General features: G+C 36.7%; 1 protein-coding gene and 1 long non-coding RNA gene across 7 annotated transcripts in view; one reads left to right on the forward strand and one right to left on the reverse strand.

Moving 5' to 3' along the window:
• LOC306984895 overlaps positions 1–5,578 on the reverse strand; it is a 91,532-nt gene extending 85,954 nt beyond the window's left edge. Inside the window, exon 1 of the long non-coding RNA XR_013794681.1 lies at positions 4,749–5,578. This is a non-coding gene — a long non-coding RNA (uncharacterized lncRNA). The remainder of the gene's footprint in view (positions 1–4,748) is intronic.
• The window catches only part of nrxn2a (neurexin 2a), a 362,195-nt gene that overhangs the window by 122,941 nt on the left and 220,612 nt on the right, over positions 1–18,642 (forward strand). For all 6 annotated transcript variants that reach the window (XM_079586617.1, XM_079586622.1, XM_079586619.1 and 3 more), the window contains one exon: positions 12,743–13,044. In XM_079586617.1, coding sequence (XP_079442743.1) covers positions 12,743–13,044 — 302 coding nt within the window. The remainder of the gene's footprint in view (positions 1–12,742; positions 13,045–18,642) is intronic.

The raw sequence follows: 18,642 nt of genomic DNA on the forward strand, positions 1-18,642 counted from the left end.
ACCTCATTGGTTCTCGCACATCAAGTGAACATGCTTGAGCTTCCGTTTATCACAACTGACATGTGCACTTTATAAATATTTATATGTAAATAAAAGCATCTGTTCATCATATAAAGATCCTCATTTGTGTTCCAAAGATGAATGAAAGTTTTACGGGTTTGGAATGACATCAGGGTGAGTAATTAATGACAACATCTTTCATTTTTGAGTGAATTATCCCTTTAAGCCTGTGACTGAAATACACATACGTGGTTATCTCATTCACGATTAGATCACGTCATCGCGATCATATGGTTATGTTCTAATCACAACAGGCTTTACTGCAAACAAGCTACGCCACTTACTTTGTAGAACCTTTTTCAAAGCCTCAGCAAGTCAACCTACAATGGCTTTATGCAACCGGCACACAGGCGGTTGTGTCCCTGCTAATGACACAAGCCTGTGTGGATGCTGCGAGGTGTGGAATCTCCCCGTTTCATCTCTGCTCTCATCTCTCCAGCACATCTGAGCCAGTCTACTGATGTTTGCTCCTGCGGTGGAGATGACATTTGTTTGAGAACTGCTTCCACCTTATCAGGCAGACGAGAGTGACTAACATGTTGCCCTGCATAACACCAAAGCTGTCAATATATTTGGTTTACAGACATGTGCTCTGTTTCAAAACATGGTAAACTGGTCCATGACAATTAGGATGCTCCCTTAGAAGGCAATGGCAATCTCATAAGTGACTCATTTGGAATGCTCTACGTAGGCAGCAACTACTGTATATACGCACTACACAAATAACACCTTGCTCAGGAGAATTTATCATTCATTTCAATAGTTTGATGTTAGCATGTTGCTAAGCTAACAGCATTTTTTTTAAATGAGCTTAAAATCTTTAGTATGCAAAGTTGGTAGCAGCATAATTTTATTAATGTTTAGCCTCGTTCTTCCTGACGAGGTAGTTATAGATGGACAGTAGTTAATAGAAGTCCTGTAGATTCTGTTTTTCCAGACTCCAATGGTGTAAATATTCATTTTGATGCTTCATACGCATCACAGACAACAATTATGAAGTATTGATCATGTGTTCATTGGTTTGTCTTGTAGCACACAGTCTTGGTGTGCAATAATACACAGCTGTTTGGAGCAGGAAGAGCAATGATTGCTCAAGCTTTGTTTGAGGCAGTTCTGTTGTCTCTCGGTTCACCACGTTTAGTCTGCCGTGATCAGAAATTCCATTTACCCTTCGACACTTCTGGAAACCTTGTTTCCCCCCCGCCCCCCAGAGCGCCTCTGCCAGTCACAGAATCTCTTTAGCTTTCCACAGTGATGACAGGTTCAGAGGACAAAACCACAGCATCTGCCCCCTCCTAACACACACACACACACACACACACACACGAACGAAAGCCTCACCTTGAGCATTGATTTCCAGTCTACAATCGTCACTGCTGTGATGCAAACATCTCCAAGTTATTGTCGATATATGAATGTTAATATTACATGTTTGTAGATGTCAGATGAAGTTATTGGTTGTCAGCATGATAATCAAACTCAGTATGCAGTTTTATTCATATTTATAGATTTGCATTATTCATACAAAATAATTTCAAAATCTAAATTAATAGCACTAAACTAAATAATTGTATTAGTTTTAGTGCTATTCATTTAAAAAATATTAATTGCTTAATAAACTGATATATATATATATATATATATATATATATATATATATATATATATATATATATATATATATATATATATATATATATATATATGAGAGAGACAGAGAAACTGTATATGCATGTATATATTTCCTCATTTCAGTTTTCCAGTGTTTTAAACTGATAAACAGTGAGTGGTGCCAGTCAATTGGAATAAAAATAATTGCACAGGTTGTTCACTTTCGACAGATAATGATCTTCCCTTGAGGCTGCGATCGTGAGAATCTTTTCTCCTCCCTGTGAAATATGCGACGGTAATGATGGTTTGTTGATTGAAGCTCCCCAAGAGAAAGCCACGCGACAGTGCTGGAATGTTGCAGGAATGGAATATTGTTCTCATCTGCTTTTTAAACACAACACCGTTGTAGAAAAAGAATCAAATGTTGCCAGAGCAGTTTATATTGTTTTGCAACTAGATTGCATCACTGCAAAATTGGCCCTTTTTGTTTTCTTTTTTTTTCTTTTTTCCCTATTAACTTTTATTTATGAGAGGCCCATGGCCTGTGACAGGGATTATCTTTTTTTGCAGCAAGAGTCCAGATCAAGGGATAACCTATTTGCAAGTCTATATGCTGCATTACAGCGGGAGATGAATTGCTTTGGAGATACGGGGCTTTACCAAGGGTGCTGAGCAAGGCTGCGCGTGGAACAAATATTTTGAATGTCTATTGACCATGCAGGACACAATGTGAGAGAGGGATTTGAATTTACGATTGGGACTTTTATTTATAGTGTTCAGCATAGTAGGTCCTCTGCAAGTGGACATTTCTGGTGGAAAACCAGACCTATTTCTATTTACTGTAATCTGATATGATGGTTGATTTCATTTAAATGGCAAACTGTTTGTTTTCTTCTATTTTAAATGGTTGCTGGTGGATTATATAACTGGCATTTAAAGATATGAAAGATTCTTGTGGTTGATCTGTGATGCAGGGTATGAAAAATACAAATTTAAAGAATTGGCTTACTTTCAGATCATGCGTTGGAATGTGATTCTAATTGGATGCAGGCCACAGGAGGATCATTTGGAATGACATAAAAAGATATTTATGGGATTGCAAATCAATGCGATTTTAAACAGTCACGCAGTCACTACTGATTAGACGTTTTCTATAATGCAGTAATTCTAAACTGTTCTAACAAACGGAGCCAGCAAAACCAATTTTAATTTTGACATACCACAGCATAAATTTTGTTTAAGGTAACAAATCAAATCAAATCAAATAAAAAATATTAAGGTAAGTAAATACATAAATATTGACATTCTTAATTTAGTCTAGTGATTATATCTTACAGATCCAAGATTAATTTAAATGGTTGGGGGTAAAGAGCATTTTAGGAAATGAGATTATCCATGAAATGAAAATGAATATCAATTTAGTATACATTTGTATAGATTATATTTTAAATAATTAACATTAGATTTATTTTATTAAAATATGAGGTTCTGTAACATTGTTCTGCCCCACATGTTTTATGGATATTTCATGCTGAAAATGAGAAGCGGTTATATTGCATTATATACCGGTATTCTTATTTTTTAAAAATCTTGTTTCTTTCAAGTCAGAAATTAAGAATTTGAAAAAGGCATTCTCAATTTCTGAATTAATTTCTAAACTCGAAGCTTTTTTAAACATCCATTTCAGGTGAATTCCCTTCAATTTAATGAAATACCCACTGTATTTCAAACAGTAAAATGTGTTTTTAATAGTTGTTGTAAACTCTGTGTTCAGATTGCTGGCAATAGTCTTCAATATGGTGACATGCAGTTTGCATTGCAATGCCCCACTTTTTCCTCTAAGGACAGATTTTATCTGTGAAATCCAGCAGAGCAAAGCGGCCTGTGGGTGCTTTTAATATTTTAAAGATGAGGTTTAATGACACCATAGGGCTGGGGAGGAGAAGATGTGTTCAGTAAAGACCAGTGAGACTCTGCTTTGAGCCTGTTGTCATCTTCCTCTGGGGAAACGTCTGTTAATTTATTTCTGCTCTATTTCTCACACGAATCAATTAAGTCCATATGCATTCCACGTCGAGCTAGTGCATAATATACATGCCTGTAATATGAATCTAGATTGTGCGCTGCATGTTTGTGTAGGCAGTGCCATTAGGTACACTGTAGATCCTGATTTCATGCTACCTTAAATATTATAGTCTTAAGCAAAGGAGGCATGTGGATTTTACACACACACACACACACACACACACACACACACACACACACACACACACACACACACACACACACACACACACACACGTTGGTGCAACTACATTGAGGACTCGCCATAGGCGTAATGGTTTTTATACTGTACAAACTGTATATTCAATCCCCTTACACTGCCCCATCCCTAAACCTACCCATCACAGGAAACATTCTGCATTTTTTAATAAAACATTGTTTTTTTAAGCTATTTGAATTACGAGGACTCATGAAATGTCCTCATAAACCACGTTTAAGTTGTAATATGCATGTCATTATACAAATTTGTGTTCTTATAAATCACTTAAACAAGCACACACACACGATAATTATTAAAGGTCCCCTTGCATGCTAAACTAAAACGACAACGTGTTTGTGTAATATTTTTATTTTTCTCTCTCGTGTTATCTTGCCCAGGGTTCTCCCAATGCAAACACAGGTGCTAGTTTTATAGATGATTTAGAACTCTAGTGAATGCCAGTGTCCCTTGACACACATTACTGTCATGGCCAGTCTCATCTTCTGTCAGAACGCAGGGGAAAATGGCACAGTTAACTCCAAAAGATATGCCTTTCCCCGCTTCCCCTCTCTCTCATAGCCATGTTTAATCTGCTAATGCAAATGGCTTCTGCTGCTGCAGGGCCTTGACTTAATCAGCTGTTGATATTTCTCTCTCACTCTCCACAAGCATCGGAGACAAACCAACCTGTCAGAAAAAGCGACACATAAACACACGCCGCAGATGACATTAAAAATGAGTTGTGTGTCGTATTTGTCTCTGTTGTCTCGTCAGAAGCAGCGAGGTTGGAGCGTGTGTGTATCTTTAATTGGACATGTCTGCTTCAGATCCGCACTTTGAGCTCCGCCAGGCAGAGGGAGAGAGGTCGGGATGAGAGCTGGGAGAGAGCCTCATAAGAGGACACAGTTTGCTGGAATAATAACACTCTCAAGATTACATTTGGATTGCCATTACTTCCCACTGTGCAGAATTCAGTCGGTCTTCTTTACAGTGCGGCCTGTGTCTTTTCTCCAGTCGGCCGTCTGCTTATTTTTTGGGGGACTTTATCATCATTGTTTTCAATTGCTTCAATTTTTGTTTTACTTGCTTTATTCTGTTCAACACCCTGTAGTAATTTGGTACAATCCACATGCTACAAAAACTGTTATCTGGAAGTGAGTGGTTTCTGCAAGAAAAAGCATTTCAATTGTAATGTTTGATGGGAATTGTACCTTATGATTCGATTTTAAAGGAGTTACAATTAGATTTCTGAAACAATCTTCGAAGCATTTAGATGTAGACTTTTTTTTTTTTTTCACATTTTCAGAGCTATAATAATAATGTTTTATTTATAAAGCGCCCAAGCTCAAGGTCGCTGTACTAGAAGATAAAAAAAAACACATAAAGATAACATCAAGCATTAGTATGCATCACATAGTAGTACATATACAAATATAGAGTAACGAATCAGCAGACTTCATAGACTGTTCATAGACTTCATTGGTCGGTTTTTGGAATAAAGGGAAGTCGACTGCCTCTGAGATGATACTTTGTGTGAATTAAAAGCATACAGCATGGACTGTGTACTTTGATCCGTTTGATTCATCATGTGGCTTTTCGCTTTACCTCCTGTGTTATTATGGTTATTATCAGTATATGTGCTGTAAAAAGTAAAAAAAAAATGTTAGTAGCAGAAAGGCCTCAAATTTCCGTGAGAAAACGCATTCTCGCCATTGACGGTATTTTCCGGCTTTACGAGTTTTCACTGTTAAATGGTAGGGGGCAATATGACACGTCTTAAATAATACTGAATCTCCTGATTAAAAGACGTGTGAAGAAAATCCAGAAACAATGATTTCAATGTAATCCTATGCATATGTAAAATAACGCGATCATCAACATTAAACAGCATATAAATCAAAACTGCCTAATGTTACTGAATGAAATGCCGACCCAGGACGAGCTACAGGACTGTGCAAGCATTAGGGGTGTGATGGACTCCATTTACTCCATGTTTTGATTATTGTTCTGAATCCTATCCAGATGTAGAATGAATGAAGCTTTAATAAAATGTTATTTATATATATATATATATGTATTGCATGTTCAGATATTCATACAACAAAATATTCTGGGGGTCATGACATTTTTGTGAAAATTATCAAAAATGCTAGCTGTGAATGGCAACTTTAAAAAAATGCTAAGTTAAATTGTAAAATTTACAGGTTGTTTTTAAATGTTTAAATTTTTACAGAATTATTCTGGCAGACATTTTTTTTTTTAAACTTTTTTACTGTATGGGTCTTTATTTGACAACCGGTGCAGTTTCTAAAATACACATTATGTCTGTAGTATTTTATAAATCGTGATGAAATATTTTTGCTTTTTTAACTATAGTTTTGGATGTATGCCATTTTTAAAAGACTGTGAAAAGTCTGTATCATGTAAACACCTTTTTGTTTTATATGTATTACATTGAACGTCTTTTTTTAATTTGTTTACTTATTAAAAGTACTAAAAATCTAGTACTACGAATCCTTATGCATAATTGGAACTGGAATTGTTACATGATTCTCATCCTTCATGTTAACTAGCAGCCAAAGTTATTGAAAAATGGTTTGTTTTTTCATTCAGATGTGGTTATGAGTCTGTCCCCAGTCAGTAAATGTCCTCAATGCCATTTTTGCAGCGTTGCACACTGAATGACACTTTGTTTCTGAAATGTTTTGACCTTCAGTTGCTTTTTCAATAAACAGAATTGTTCATAATTAATTTATAATTCTGATTATGAATATTTAGTAATCCAGAGTCGTTGAACTAATCTGTGAATGGAGTTTTTTTCTCTCCTCCCACCCCTGGTTTGATCATAAGTCCCCGCAATCCATGTCACGTCCTCCCTCCCTGTCTCTCTATCCAGCTCATAACCTCGTTGCCTTTCTTTGCCTTCTCCCTGTCTGTCGTTACTGATTTCACACCCCCTCTCATTTAGTGTTAGTGTTTTCATATCAGTGACATGAACATTAGTGCGTAATGACAGTAAGTCTTGATGCCTAAAGAACTGATTGCTCCAGTCCTGTCATATCAAAGACACAAAGGAGTCTTAAGTAAATAAATCAGACTATTCTGCTCCAGCCTACACAGAGCATCCCGTCAGCGCGCTCTGAAGGTCTGGGGTAAACGCTGTCTATTCCTCTCTTCTCTTTTGAAGTCCGAGATCGGAGGCTGGACATGAAGATTTCGACATCTCATCAGCAACACCACAAATCTGCGCATTACTAAAGCTGGCTTTACAGGCTCTGTGTTAAGGGGTTACTCCAGTGCTTGTTGTTTTGCTTCGTTTTCCTCTGGCTTGGCCACAAGGAGAGTCATTAATGCTCCAACATTGGAGTGTGTTTATTCGCCTCTATAAGCCAAACTCTCTCTATTTGCTCAAATGTAGACCATGGTGAATGTGAAGATTTATTTAGTTTAGTTTAGTTTATTTATATCAGGACAATGTGCAGTTACATTAAAAAGATGGCTACACCAGATTTAGCACTATGCTAATTTCCATCTGTAGTCCTATACAATTAAAATTAAATAACAGAATTACAAATTACATAACAGAGGCAATAAACATATAAGGTATTCAGCATATTAAATAACAAAGACAGTTAATACATTATAAAAAGCAGTTTACTAATAAAGTACAATATATAAAGAACTATATTTAGAACTAGCAAATACATGTATAACTGGCCAATTTAATGATAAACCTGCTTAGACCATTTTTTAACTTAATGCATGTTGGAGAATTTCAGGCCATTTGACAAAACTGTCACTCACCCTTTTGTGTCATGTACATGTGTTTTTATGAATATCAAACTTAAACTTTTGGTTAAAGGATGAACTGAGTATTGTTTTTTGCAGATTAAGTTGACTTAAATGACACAAAGGTACATAATTGTCTTGCTCACTAACATACATGCTTTTTTATTTATATGGGGGGGGTGAATTGGTGATGGTATTTATTTTATTTTTATAGAAAAAAATTTGTCAGGGCCTTTAGAGCATGCTGAAAGTAAAAAAACCAGGCCAGTAGTAAAATAAATAGCCCTTATTGATGGACTGTTATTTATTTACACAATCTTAAAACTACTCCTTGGTAAAAAAAAATTTAACTTTATAATCGCTCACAAACATTACACAACATCATGTGACGATTCATCACCTCACCTGTTGACTACTAAGACCACCTGAAATCAAACCTTACCCTCTTCCCTTTCTTAAAGGGGTCCTATTATGTTCTTTTATGAAGTCTTGATTTTGTTTTTGGGGTGTACTAGAATATGCTTTTATGCTTGATTGTTCAAAAAACACTATTTTCCATAATATGTGCTCGAACACGCTGACTGTGATCGGCACCGCGTGTTCGGTAAATGTTATGCCCCTTACCATAACTCACTGTAAAACATTTCTACCCTCCCCAACTCTAAATCTTCTAGTGACTGGTCACATCTATTTTTTCAATTGGCCCAAATTCAATTCTGCAAATTTAATTTGATCTATTTGCAGAATTTCACTTGGGCCAATTGAAAAATATAGATTTGACTGACCAGCCAATAGAACATTTTGAGTTGGGGAGGTTATAATTTTTTTTACAGTGCTGCAAGTTTCATCTGCTCAAATGTAAATATTAAGGATGGCCTCAATTTTTCAAACCAATTCAAATCTGATTCAGACTTAAGAATGTTATTAGACAAGAGAATCGTGAAAAAGAATAATGGACCCCTTTAATAAATATCCCTAGTGTTGTGCATGATCCATCATTGCATGTTATTCATAATATTTCATCAAAATGTAATAACATTCTCTGCTTCTGCAATGATTTTGAAGTGTAGTTTGTGTCTAATGATATAATATTAACCAAATAATATCATGTTCTAACCTGCCAACCAAGTTCTTGATAAAAAACGTGTCACAATAAGTTATTAAATGCATCACTATGGATGTTCAATGCATGTATGCAGATCATGTTGTCATGTTGAGACCATATGAAAAACTGTTCCATTCCATTCTCCACCCTACAAAGATACAATTGTATGTATCATGCCAAAGTTGTCAAAACAAGTGGGATGAAAATATAATTCCGGCTTGACAAACTAACAACTGTTAACTGCTTATGAACCTGAATTTTCCGTTTGAACTTGAATGATCCACTTGTCACACTCTCACACTGTAAAAAAAATTACATCCCCAAGTAAAAAAATTCTAGTGACTGATAACATCAAAATTTTTCAATTAGTCTGACATATTATTTCTCATTGAGCCAATGTTAATAGACTATTGCAACAATTAATTCAATTTATTTTACTGAATTTCACTTGGGCCAATGTAAAAATTTAGATGTAACCAGTCACTAGAATATTTTGACTTGGAGAGGTTAATTTTTTTTTACAGTGTTCTGCTGCCCATACACAGAACGGGCTTCCCTGTCAATGTGTGAAACGATTGACAGGCAGAAATCACCTCAATGTTTTCTGTTTGGCTAAAGAAGAAATCTGACTGCCATGCATTTTTAAATTCCATAAAAGAAGTTGCTAACTGCACCTTTAATGCAAACAAATCTTTCGGTTTGTGATTATATGTGAGTCCCAATTCATTTGTCAGAAGTGTTGTTACTATCTGAGAACATTTGCTTCTGCAGCAGTAACATCTGAGGCACTTTCAGACTGCACTTTTGAAAAGTTGAAAGCTTCTCTGATATTGTCGAGTCCCATCATGTCACGTCGGTTTATTGTTAGAAACATTACCTTATACTTAGTCACAGCCCTGCGCTTTGTGGGTCATATTCTCTTTGCGTCACTCTGTAGTCAGTGAGAAATTGAAGAGAAAAAAAAACGTTAAGCACACACAGCTCAGCGGGGGCTTTGTTTCTGTCATCTCTTAAAGAGTTCCTCGCTACATGGTAGGTCTGCTTGTTGTGGAACACGCTCTGGCTGTTTATTCTCCACTGAACCAAGTGGCACTATGATAAGATTCTGCCGCTGTAATTTTGCAAGGTCACATTTCCATGGTGAAGATGTCTGGTTGGTTGATTCGTGCCCAATCGTTTCTTTCCTAACTGATGGTCTGAGCCTTCTTGCTTGATGAAATATCACAAGTCTTCAAATTAATGTTATGCTCTGGTGGTTAAACCTGGAATGGAATATTTCATACTATTTTTAGCAGCTGCGCAGATTATATGCATATCTGAAGGACGAATATTGCAATACTGGTGCTGTAAAACATGATTGTCTGGGATGCGTCAGTGGATAGACTTGATAGATTTTGTAGACGTGTATCAATTAAATGAAAAATGACTACATCCAGTCACAGTGCCATAAACAGTTTGGTCCTCCCGTTGAATCAAGTCTGCCTAGGACCCCAGGGGGTTGTGTTTATGTGTGTATAAGCTAAGCTAGTGTGCTATGCTATGCTAGTGGTACTGTACATCACTTGTCGCACAGTTTGAATGATTGTTAGAAGTTAGAATTGTAAAAATGTCAGTGTTTTGTCAATTTATATTCATTCACTTTAGTTAATTATACTTTACTAAAAAAGCACTTGATTTTAGTTTGTGAAAAATAACATTTTAGTTGACAAGTCCAAATTGAAACCAATTATTCAAACATTTATGTAATAGTTATATTAATATTCACAATGTGACTTACACATTCTCACAAGCACGTAACTTAGTTAATTTTAAGTTAGTACTATTATTCAGCTAGGATGCGTTCAATTGATCAAAAGTGACAGTAAAGACATATAATGTTAAAATTATATATGAGCAGCAGATTTTTTTTCTTGAGCAGCAAATCATCATATTAGAATGATTCTTAAGGATCATGTGACACTGAAGACTGGAGTAATGCTTAAAATTCAGCTTTACTATTACAGTAATAAATTACTTTTTAAAATATATTAAAAGAGAAAACAGTTATTTTAAATTTTCATTATGTTTCACAATATTACTATTTTGACTGTGTTTTTGTTCATACAGTATGAATGCAGCCTTGTTGAGCTTCTTTCAAAAACCTCAAAAACATCTTATTGACCACAAACTTTTGAGGGAAGTGTATGTTGTTTATTTATCTAATCAATAATCATCATGCATTATACACAGGTTTCTTGTATACAAACAATACCGGATGCGCGCGCATCCAAGAGGCAAGACCGCTATATGTTATGCCGAGTTCTGTAAAAGAACATTGTAATTAACGTAGATTTCGCATTGTTTGTAAATTCTTGTTGACTCAATAATAAACTGCAATTTCAGAGTTGGATCTGTTTGCTTGTGTTTCATTTGCATATTAATATAACATTATGTAAAACGTTAGTTACTTGACTAGAATGAAATTGTCCAACTAAGTTTGTGAATCATAAAAACCTGACATACCCTATGCATTTAGGCTAGTTTACAGCACAACAGCTCCGCGTAATCTCTGCTTCTGCTGGATATAGCCGTAAAGACTGTTGCTTTCTGCCTCTTAGATGCGCGCGCATCTGTGTGATGACGTTGCACAGAAACCCGTGTATACAGTATATGACATGTTTGGGTGAGTAAATTAACCTGTTATGAAAGCGCTTTGCTGATGTTCATTCACTGTTTAGCTTTAGCTCAAGTGGATCAGTCCACGACTGGAATATTAAAAGCAGTAATATTCTTTCAAAATGTCTTATATTGTTGACAAAAATATGACAAAAAAAATGTTTTAACTTAAATCGTTTAATTATCACCATGATTTAACTGTGATTCCATTGATGTTATTAACACTGCTGGAGATTTCTGTATTTTCCCCTGCGCTCAGTCTAGTTGTTTTGAACATGTCTTATGTAAACACTGCCTTAAGAAACTTGTCCAATTGGGGTCAGGCTATCCCAAAACTAGGCTAATTATACAGGGCTTCCCCTTGCGTTATGCAGGCAAGTCCACCAACTATTTGAGTTTGAAAATATGCAGCATTGCACATCCCAGTAGATTACCAGGCAGTGTAGGCTGCACATAAGGCCAGAAAAAAAGTTAAAAACTAACAGGCTGTCTGTGATTGTGCTGGTTTTTTAATAACCTAAAATGAGGATGAGATATTTTGACAAGCTTCCTCCTCAGTCGCCTATTTTCTTAATGACTGTATTTTGAAACTCTACCTCGTTCATCAAATCTTTCACATCTCACAGTGGCGTTCACAAATCAAACCTTTATTCAAAAGTGCGGCTGTGTTTTATTTCAGATTATTCCTGACAGCCCGTTTTCAGCTCGTTTAATTGCGCTCTCGCAGTTTAATTTCAGGACGGAAAGCTTTACATGTATAAATGACCTTCACGATTAGCTGATGCGAACGGTGCTCGGGGAGATTACGCTGATTTACATGTGTGACATCACTCACCTCTGTGGTTCACGTCTACGTGAAGCACGAATAAGGAAGCATGCGCTCTAATCCAGTGAGATTTTCTCATGTCACAGGGATGTACAATGATTCATGCTTGCAGCTGTCTTGTACTGTTAATTTCTGGTTCGTTTATGCTTCATTTGAGCCAGTAGCCTTAAACCTCTCATTAGTAAAAATCACATCAAGGCTCATGTCCTGCCTGAACCTTTCTGGGTTGTAAAACATGCTATCGAGTGTTTTACTTTCATTGGCATTTCATTAGTTCTTTGTTTCCACTGCATCCACAAATGTCTGGTTGGGTTTTTGAGAGTCTATAAAACACAGAGAATATAGAGAGGAATCATTTCTCATACTCTTTGTCCACATCCCCATCCCAGCTCTAATGACTTTCCCTTGCCTTTTTCTATCTCCCTTCAACAAGGCCAAGTGGAGTCAGTGGCCACATTCAAGGGTAATGAGTTCTTCAGCTACGACCTGTCCCAAAAGCCCATCCAGAGCAGCACCGATGAAATCACCCTGTCCTTCCGAACACTGCAGCGGAACGGCCTCCTGCTCCACACCGGAAAGTCCGCCGACTACGTCAACCTGTCTCTGAAAAGCGGTGCTGTGTGCCTGGTCATCAACCTGGGGTCCGGCGCCTTCGAGGCTCTGGTGGAGCCGTCCGACGGCAAGTTCAACGACAATGCCTGGCATGCTGTCCGTGTGTCCCGCAACCTGCGTCAGGTAACGTTCACCTTTGCGCATCGTGGCTCCGCTGGGTGCTTCATTTAATCTTACCGATATTTTTGCTAATCGTTATTTAGTTAACTTGTGGTATTGTGTAGAGTAGATGTACAAATGCAATATTAAGTCTTTAAAGATGTTTTTAGCGATTTCCACTAGCTATAATAATAAGAGTCAACATATGGAGGTTACAAGCAGATTTTCTTTTTTTTAAATGTTCAATAAGGAAAATGTGATTCTCAGGACAGCTATTTCAATGATATCCATCAGATCATTTTGTGTGTTAGTGTGAAAAATTTAAAGTAAATTTAAACGGTTATAAAATGTGCTTTTTCTGAAATAACTGTTGTTCCACATATGATTTTAGCCTCAAATACTGTGATACCAAGACCACAGGAGTGTATTGTTTGTTATGAAAGGTGAATTCCAGACTGCATTTTTGCGCACTGTGGGGGCTATTTGCTCTAGTTGTGGGTCGTTCCAAACAAAAGTGAGCAACCAAATTCTTTTAGGAAAGGCTGTTAGTAAAGTGAACTTCATGGAAGTAATATTTTTTTATTAAAGTGCCCCTATAATGATATTTTAAAGATTCCTAATTTTGTTTTGGAGGTCTCCTACAGCAGGTTTACATGCATCAAAGGTAAAAAAAAAAAAAAACACACCTTCTCGTAATATACATTGCACATCACCACATTTTTCAATGATTCTCAAACGACTTGTCGGATGAATCAGTCTCTTTAAATCCCTCATTTCCGTGAGCCTGCTCTGCTCTGATTGGCCAGACGGTCCAGTCTGTTGTGATTGGTCTACCGTGTACAGCGCTGCTACAGCTAAATACCTGTTACCATAACTGAACTTCAGCTCCTTCCGGAGGCTTCCCCAGTGATTGTACACACCGATGACGTTGATTTTACCAAATCAATCCAAGCGCGAGTCCTATGATGAAACATTGGAAGAACTAGTCATTCAACCCGAACCTCCATTGCAAGGACGACTCGAGCAGGATGTTTCTCAGTGATATGCTACTCAGTTTCATGCACATTATGAGATGTTGCTACTGTAATTCCTCACCATCAGCAAACCGGTGTGTTTATTTCTAATTTATTGCGGTGCACATGCGGGAACTATATCATAACAGCGCGTACGTTAGCTGAGCTCTAACATGAATGACCGATGTAACATTAAAGTTTGCAAAACAAATCCTGCTCCATCCTGTATCTTTACTCAAAGTAGTAAGAACGACATACAATCTGCATTAATAGACAGTTTTAGGTAATAGTGGCCCACAGCTGCTTAGCAGAAGTTATCCGTTTAGCCGGAGACCGACACAATATAATACACAAAACGGTGTATTTTGAACACCCGGTAGAAAATATATACATCAATAATTAGTCATACTTGCAGGTTGTGATTCTGAGGAGCAAGCTGGTCCAAATAAACCGGTTACTGACCCATCTTTTAAGAGTAAGCTTTTACGAATCCCACATTGAACTCCGAGATTTGAGAAGTAGTCGTCGGTAAAAATGACGTGTTTTAGGACGGGACAAGTTGTTCGCGGGCAGACAACGTACAACATAGGCGAGCATAATGCAAATGTATTATCTAGTAATGCAGAACCGTAACACAGTGGGATTCAAATTACAGACGACTCATCTAGGCGGTTCAGAGTCGATTCTTTCTTTTGGGAGACAATAACTTTATTTATCATGCACTTTCGACTTTACAACATTGCAGAACGTTTACATTCACAAACAGCAATTTTACATATTATACATATTTTGCATGAAAGGGAATATTTGAAAAACCATAATAGGGGCACTTTGCTTAAATGTAATATGTCCCCTATATATTTAGAAATGTTTATAATATTGCTCATTTGTTTTTACCAAATGCCAAAAGAAGAGACATTAGTGTGCTGCACTAATCCTGAAACCAGGGAACGAGTTAGCATTTTTGCACTTCTGGTTCCATATTCCCAAAGTCAGTCACTGCATGAAAAGTGGGATTTTCGTCAGTAAGCGGCACTGTAGATTGTCGTGGAAGTTCAGGTTTACGACTGCACACGGCAATTTGCAGGCAACACCGAAAACTGCCGTGAATTGTCAGAAATTGACGTGGGCCTTGCTTTATTTTTTAATGTATTTATTTTTGATTGTTTTGTTTTGTTGTTGCCTCAAATAAGGTTTTCACATTTTACTCATAAAATACATCAGTAATACCCCACTTATTATGTTTTTAAAGCTTTTACATGTCTTGGAAAAGCTATCAAGTAACTAAATGGGACTACCTAGGAATTCAGGGACATTTACGGTAAATGTCACAACAGGAAAACTAATTTACTCACTCTTTTACAGCTTCATTGTGTTTGTCTTTTTTCTCTCTACCACAGTCCAAACAGGTTAAGTTTCCCAAGCAGATTTTTTGCCATTATCCAGATAACATTCAGACTCAAAATAAAGTCAAAGTGACGTATGACTTTGTGTGGGTTGTCCCAAATGGGCACACGTGAGAGTTTTGCCCTACACCCGTCAGAGTTCTCACTCCAAGTGCTCTGGAGCCAGAACAGCAAATTAATGCTCACTTTTGAATGGAATGTACCCTGAGACGAACTGCACAAAGCCCTGATTTAATTGGAATCGGATAGTCTCACGGGGTGCTTCAGTGGACCGGGCAGTTGTTTTGGAGCTTGTCCACCTTACATTGATAGCCGTCAGAGATTTAACCAAGGTAATATGTAACCCTGATTGTAAAACAGATGTATGTGTTATTTTCATAAGCACCGAAATTAGTTCATTTCAGTGATTTATTGAGTGCAAAATATTTCTGTTGTCGGACACTTGGAGGGCTTCCAGGAATCTTCTTCACTGCAGGATTGAAGTACCATAAAGCCACATGCTCTTCCAGACATAGACGGCGGTGATAATTACCTTCCAGTTGTTACTAACTACGGATGTGTGTATGTGCGAGTCCCTGTTGAAGAGGAGTGTTTTGATTAGACTCCATTCAAGTCCAGACTGCACCGCTCTGTTTTGCCTGTGATTTAAATCCATGATGGTGAATATGCTCCAATTACGCCAGCAAAAAAAAAAAAAAAAAAATCTGTTCTCATTCAGCAAGCTTTCCATCTTGTGGAGAAGTGGGAATGTTTACTATTAATCATTTAACCTAAGAATAAAGGGGTCCCTCTACACCAGCCTTAAAGGCAGCGTTTATAGCCGAGGCTGTTTTTTCAGTGTCATTATCCTGATTGTTTTCAATCCTTTATTGCTGAAATATGATTATATGATAGGGCGCATTGTATAGACACACACTGTGCCTGCTCGCTTCTGCCGCCGCCGCTGATTATTTCTCCATTTGACTGCCGTAACCTTTAGCTCAAGTGTTGCTTACAGAGACGAGGGTGCACCTTGCATCTGTTAACAAATGAGCTGCATTTTTGCTCTGCCACGACAAATTATTGAAGATCCGAGCAGGCATAAACGAGCGCATAACGGGTGTTGACATTTTTGTTTTTGTCATTCATTTACCTTAAATAACGAGTGAGTCGCTACTGCTGCTGTCATTCTTTACTCTAACGCTGCTGCCTCTGCAAGATCCCTCCTTCAAAACCCTCCCTAAACCATCTTGTTTGACAGATTAGTTGATCTCTCTCTTTTTTACTAACACTGAAGCCTCTAAGTGGATTTGTCATTGTTTATCTTCTGCCTTTACCCCTTCAAATACTAACATGAAAACCTCCATGGAATGTGAGCCATCTGTTTGCCGTTGACGGTGTCCAAAGAAATTGGATCTAAAATAACAGATTTTAACAGATTTTTTTTTTTTCTCATTCTTCCTGGGAAGATATATTCTAATGGAGGGCGGAGAAATTAGTGTCATTTTGTGGTATGGTTAAACTTGCTTTAAAATTGCTAGTAAATACTTTTTCAATCGTTTTAAAGCTTCTGTGGAGTTTATGGTATGTAATTTTACTCTCCCTCCCTTGTTTTTTTCTTTTTTTGAAGCGCGCAGGGGTTGGACTCCCTACGGTAAACAAACTGCATTATATGGTAGATATCACATTCTAATTTGTCTAGTTTGGTTTGGCCCTTTCTTTTTTTCTCTCTTTTTGCTTTTACTGTGCAGAAACAACTAAAGAAAAGTTTTAAAATGGCATCAATCCCCAGGTGCCATGCAAAAGTTAATTTTTTTGCAATTTATGTACATTGTTTTTTATTTTTATATACCACTCACAATCCTCCTCCTCATCCATATCCTTATTAAAATGCTTTTTGTTGTATGAGTTCCACCATTAATAACCCATCCTATTTGGCTCTCTACGGTGGGCATAAACGATGCTGCAAGCTGCTGCAGGCGCAAGACTTCAGTCTGAGCCACTGGGTTTGTTTTCTCAGACAGAATATTTACTGACAAATGTAAATGCTTAATGTAAATGCTAAAATATTGTTCCAAAAACCATCTCCTTGGAATAACACTTTGCAGGTCAGGTATTTTAGGTAATGAACAGACAAACTTTGCAGTTACATACAATTATGTCAATATAAAATACAAACTGCCCAGTGTCAGTCAAAGTAAAAGGGCAGTGGGTGCTCCTTTCAAAGCATTTCATAATTTCTCATATAAAAAAATAAGCAATCAAAAACAAACCTTTGACTGCAGCTCTTGTGCAGCATTTCTGTCCACCTGCTCCATTTTCCCCTCATTCTCCCCCTTTGATGTTTGCTTTTATTAAATGTTGCAGTATTTCATACAGAGTTTACGGTGCACTGTATGATGTAGCATTTAATAAGTGTGTTTTTGCGTAGAAACGTCTCTTAAAATGCAGTGCTCTCAAACATTGTATTCATATCTGCCAAATTAATCAAGAATAACAGGAGAAGGGCAATGAAGGCTTTTATTTGAACTGTAGATGCAACTACTGAACATTTACTTGGATATATTTTATATAGCATTAAAATCATAAAGATCATTAGTGCTAGGTGGTATTACTTAAATTATTTTATACATTTAATAACACAATACTGTATTTTCCCTATTCAATAAAAAAAAATAAAAAAAAAGACTTATAGTCTATAGTCTTCAAACTTTGCTGCTGACACGATTCCAGTATGAAGCTTTGTTGATTATAATGGGAGCTATTTGGTTTTGACACATTGTGTGGACAACTTTAGGTTGCTTTTGGTTACTAAGCAACGTCTTGACTCCAATTAATAGAATTCAGTGGATTCAATCGCACATATCCACTGGTTTCCAGTGGCTTAACACTTGACACAATTTTTTTATATTTATAGTGTATTAATCTTTTGAGTATTTCTTTTAACTGAAGTATTGAATAATATAAAGTTATCATTTATAAATATGAATGGTGATGTGAATAATCTTCCGTATTGGTTTGCAAGTAAAAAAAGATTCTATATATTATCTTAAGTAAAAGGAAAAGTTCCTTTCATTTTAAATATTTACAAAACTTAATAAATGTTAAATATGATCGGACTATTGAAAAATAGACATTACATGGATGTTGAGTGAGATAAATTACTTTGAGACAAGATTATGCAGTTTTATTTCGCAAATTAAATATGTTTAGATGTTCACATT

The sequence above is a fragment of the Phoxinus phoxinus genome (assembly GCF_949152265.1).
Source record: "Phoxinus phoxinus genome assembly, chromosome: 17".
NCBI lineage: Eukaryota > Metazoa > Chordata > Actinopteri > Cypriniformes > Leuciscidae > Phoxinus > Phoxinus phoxinus.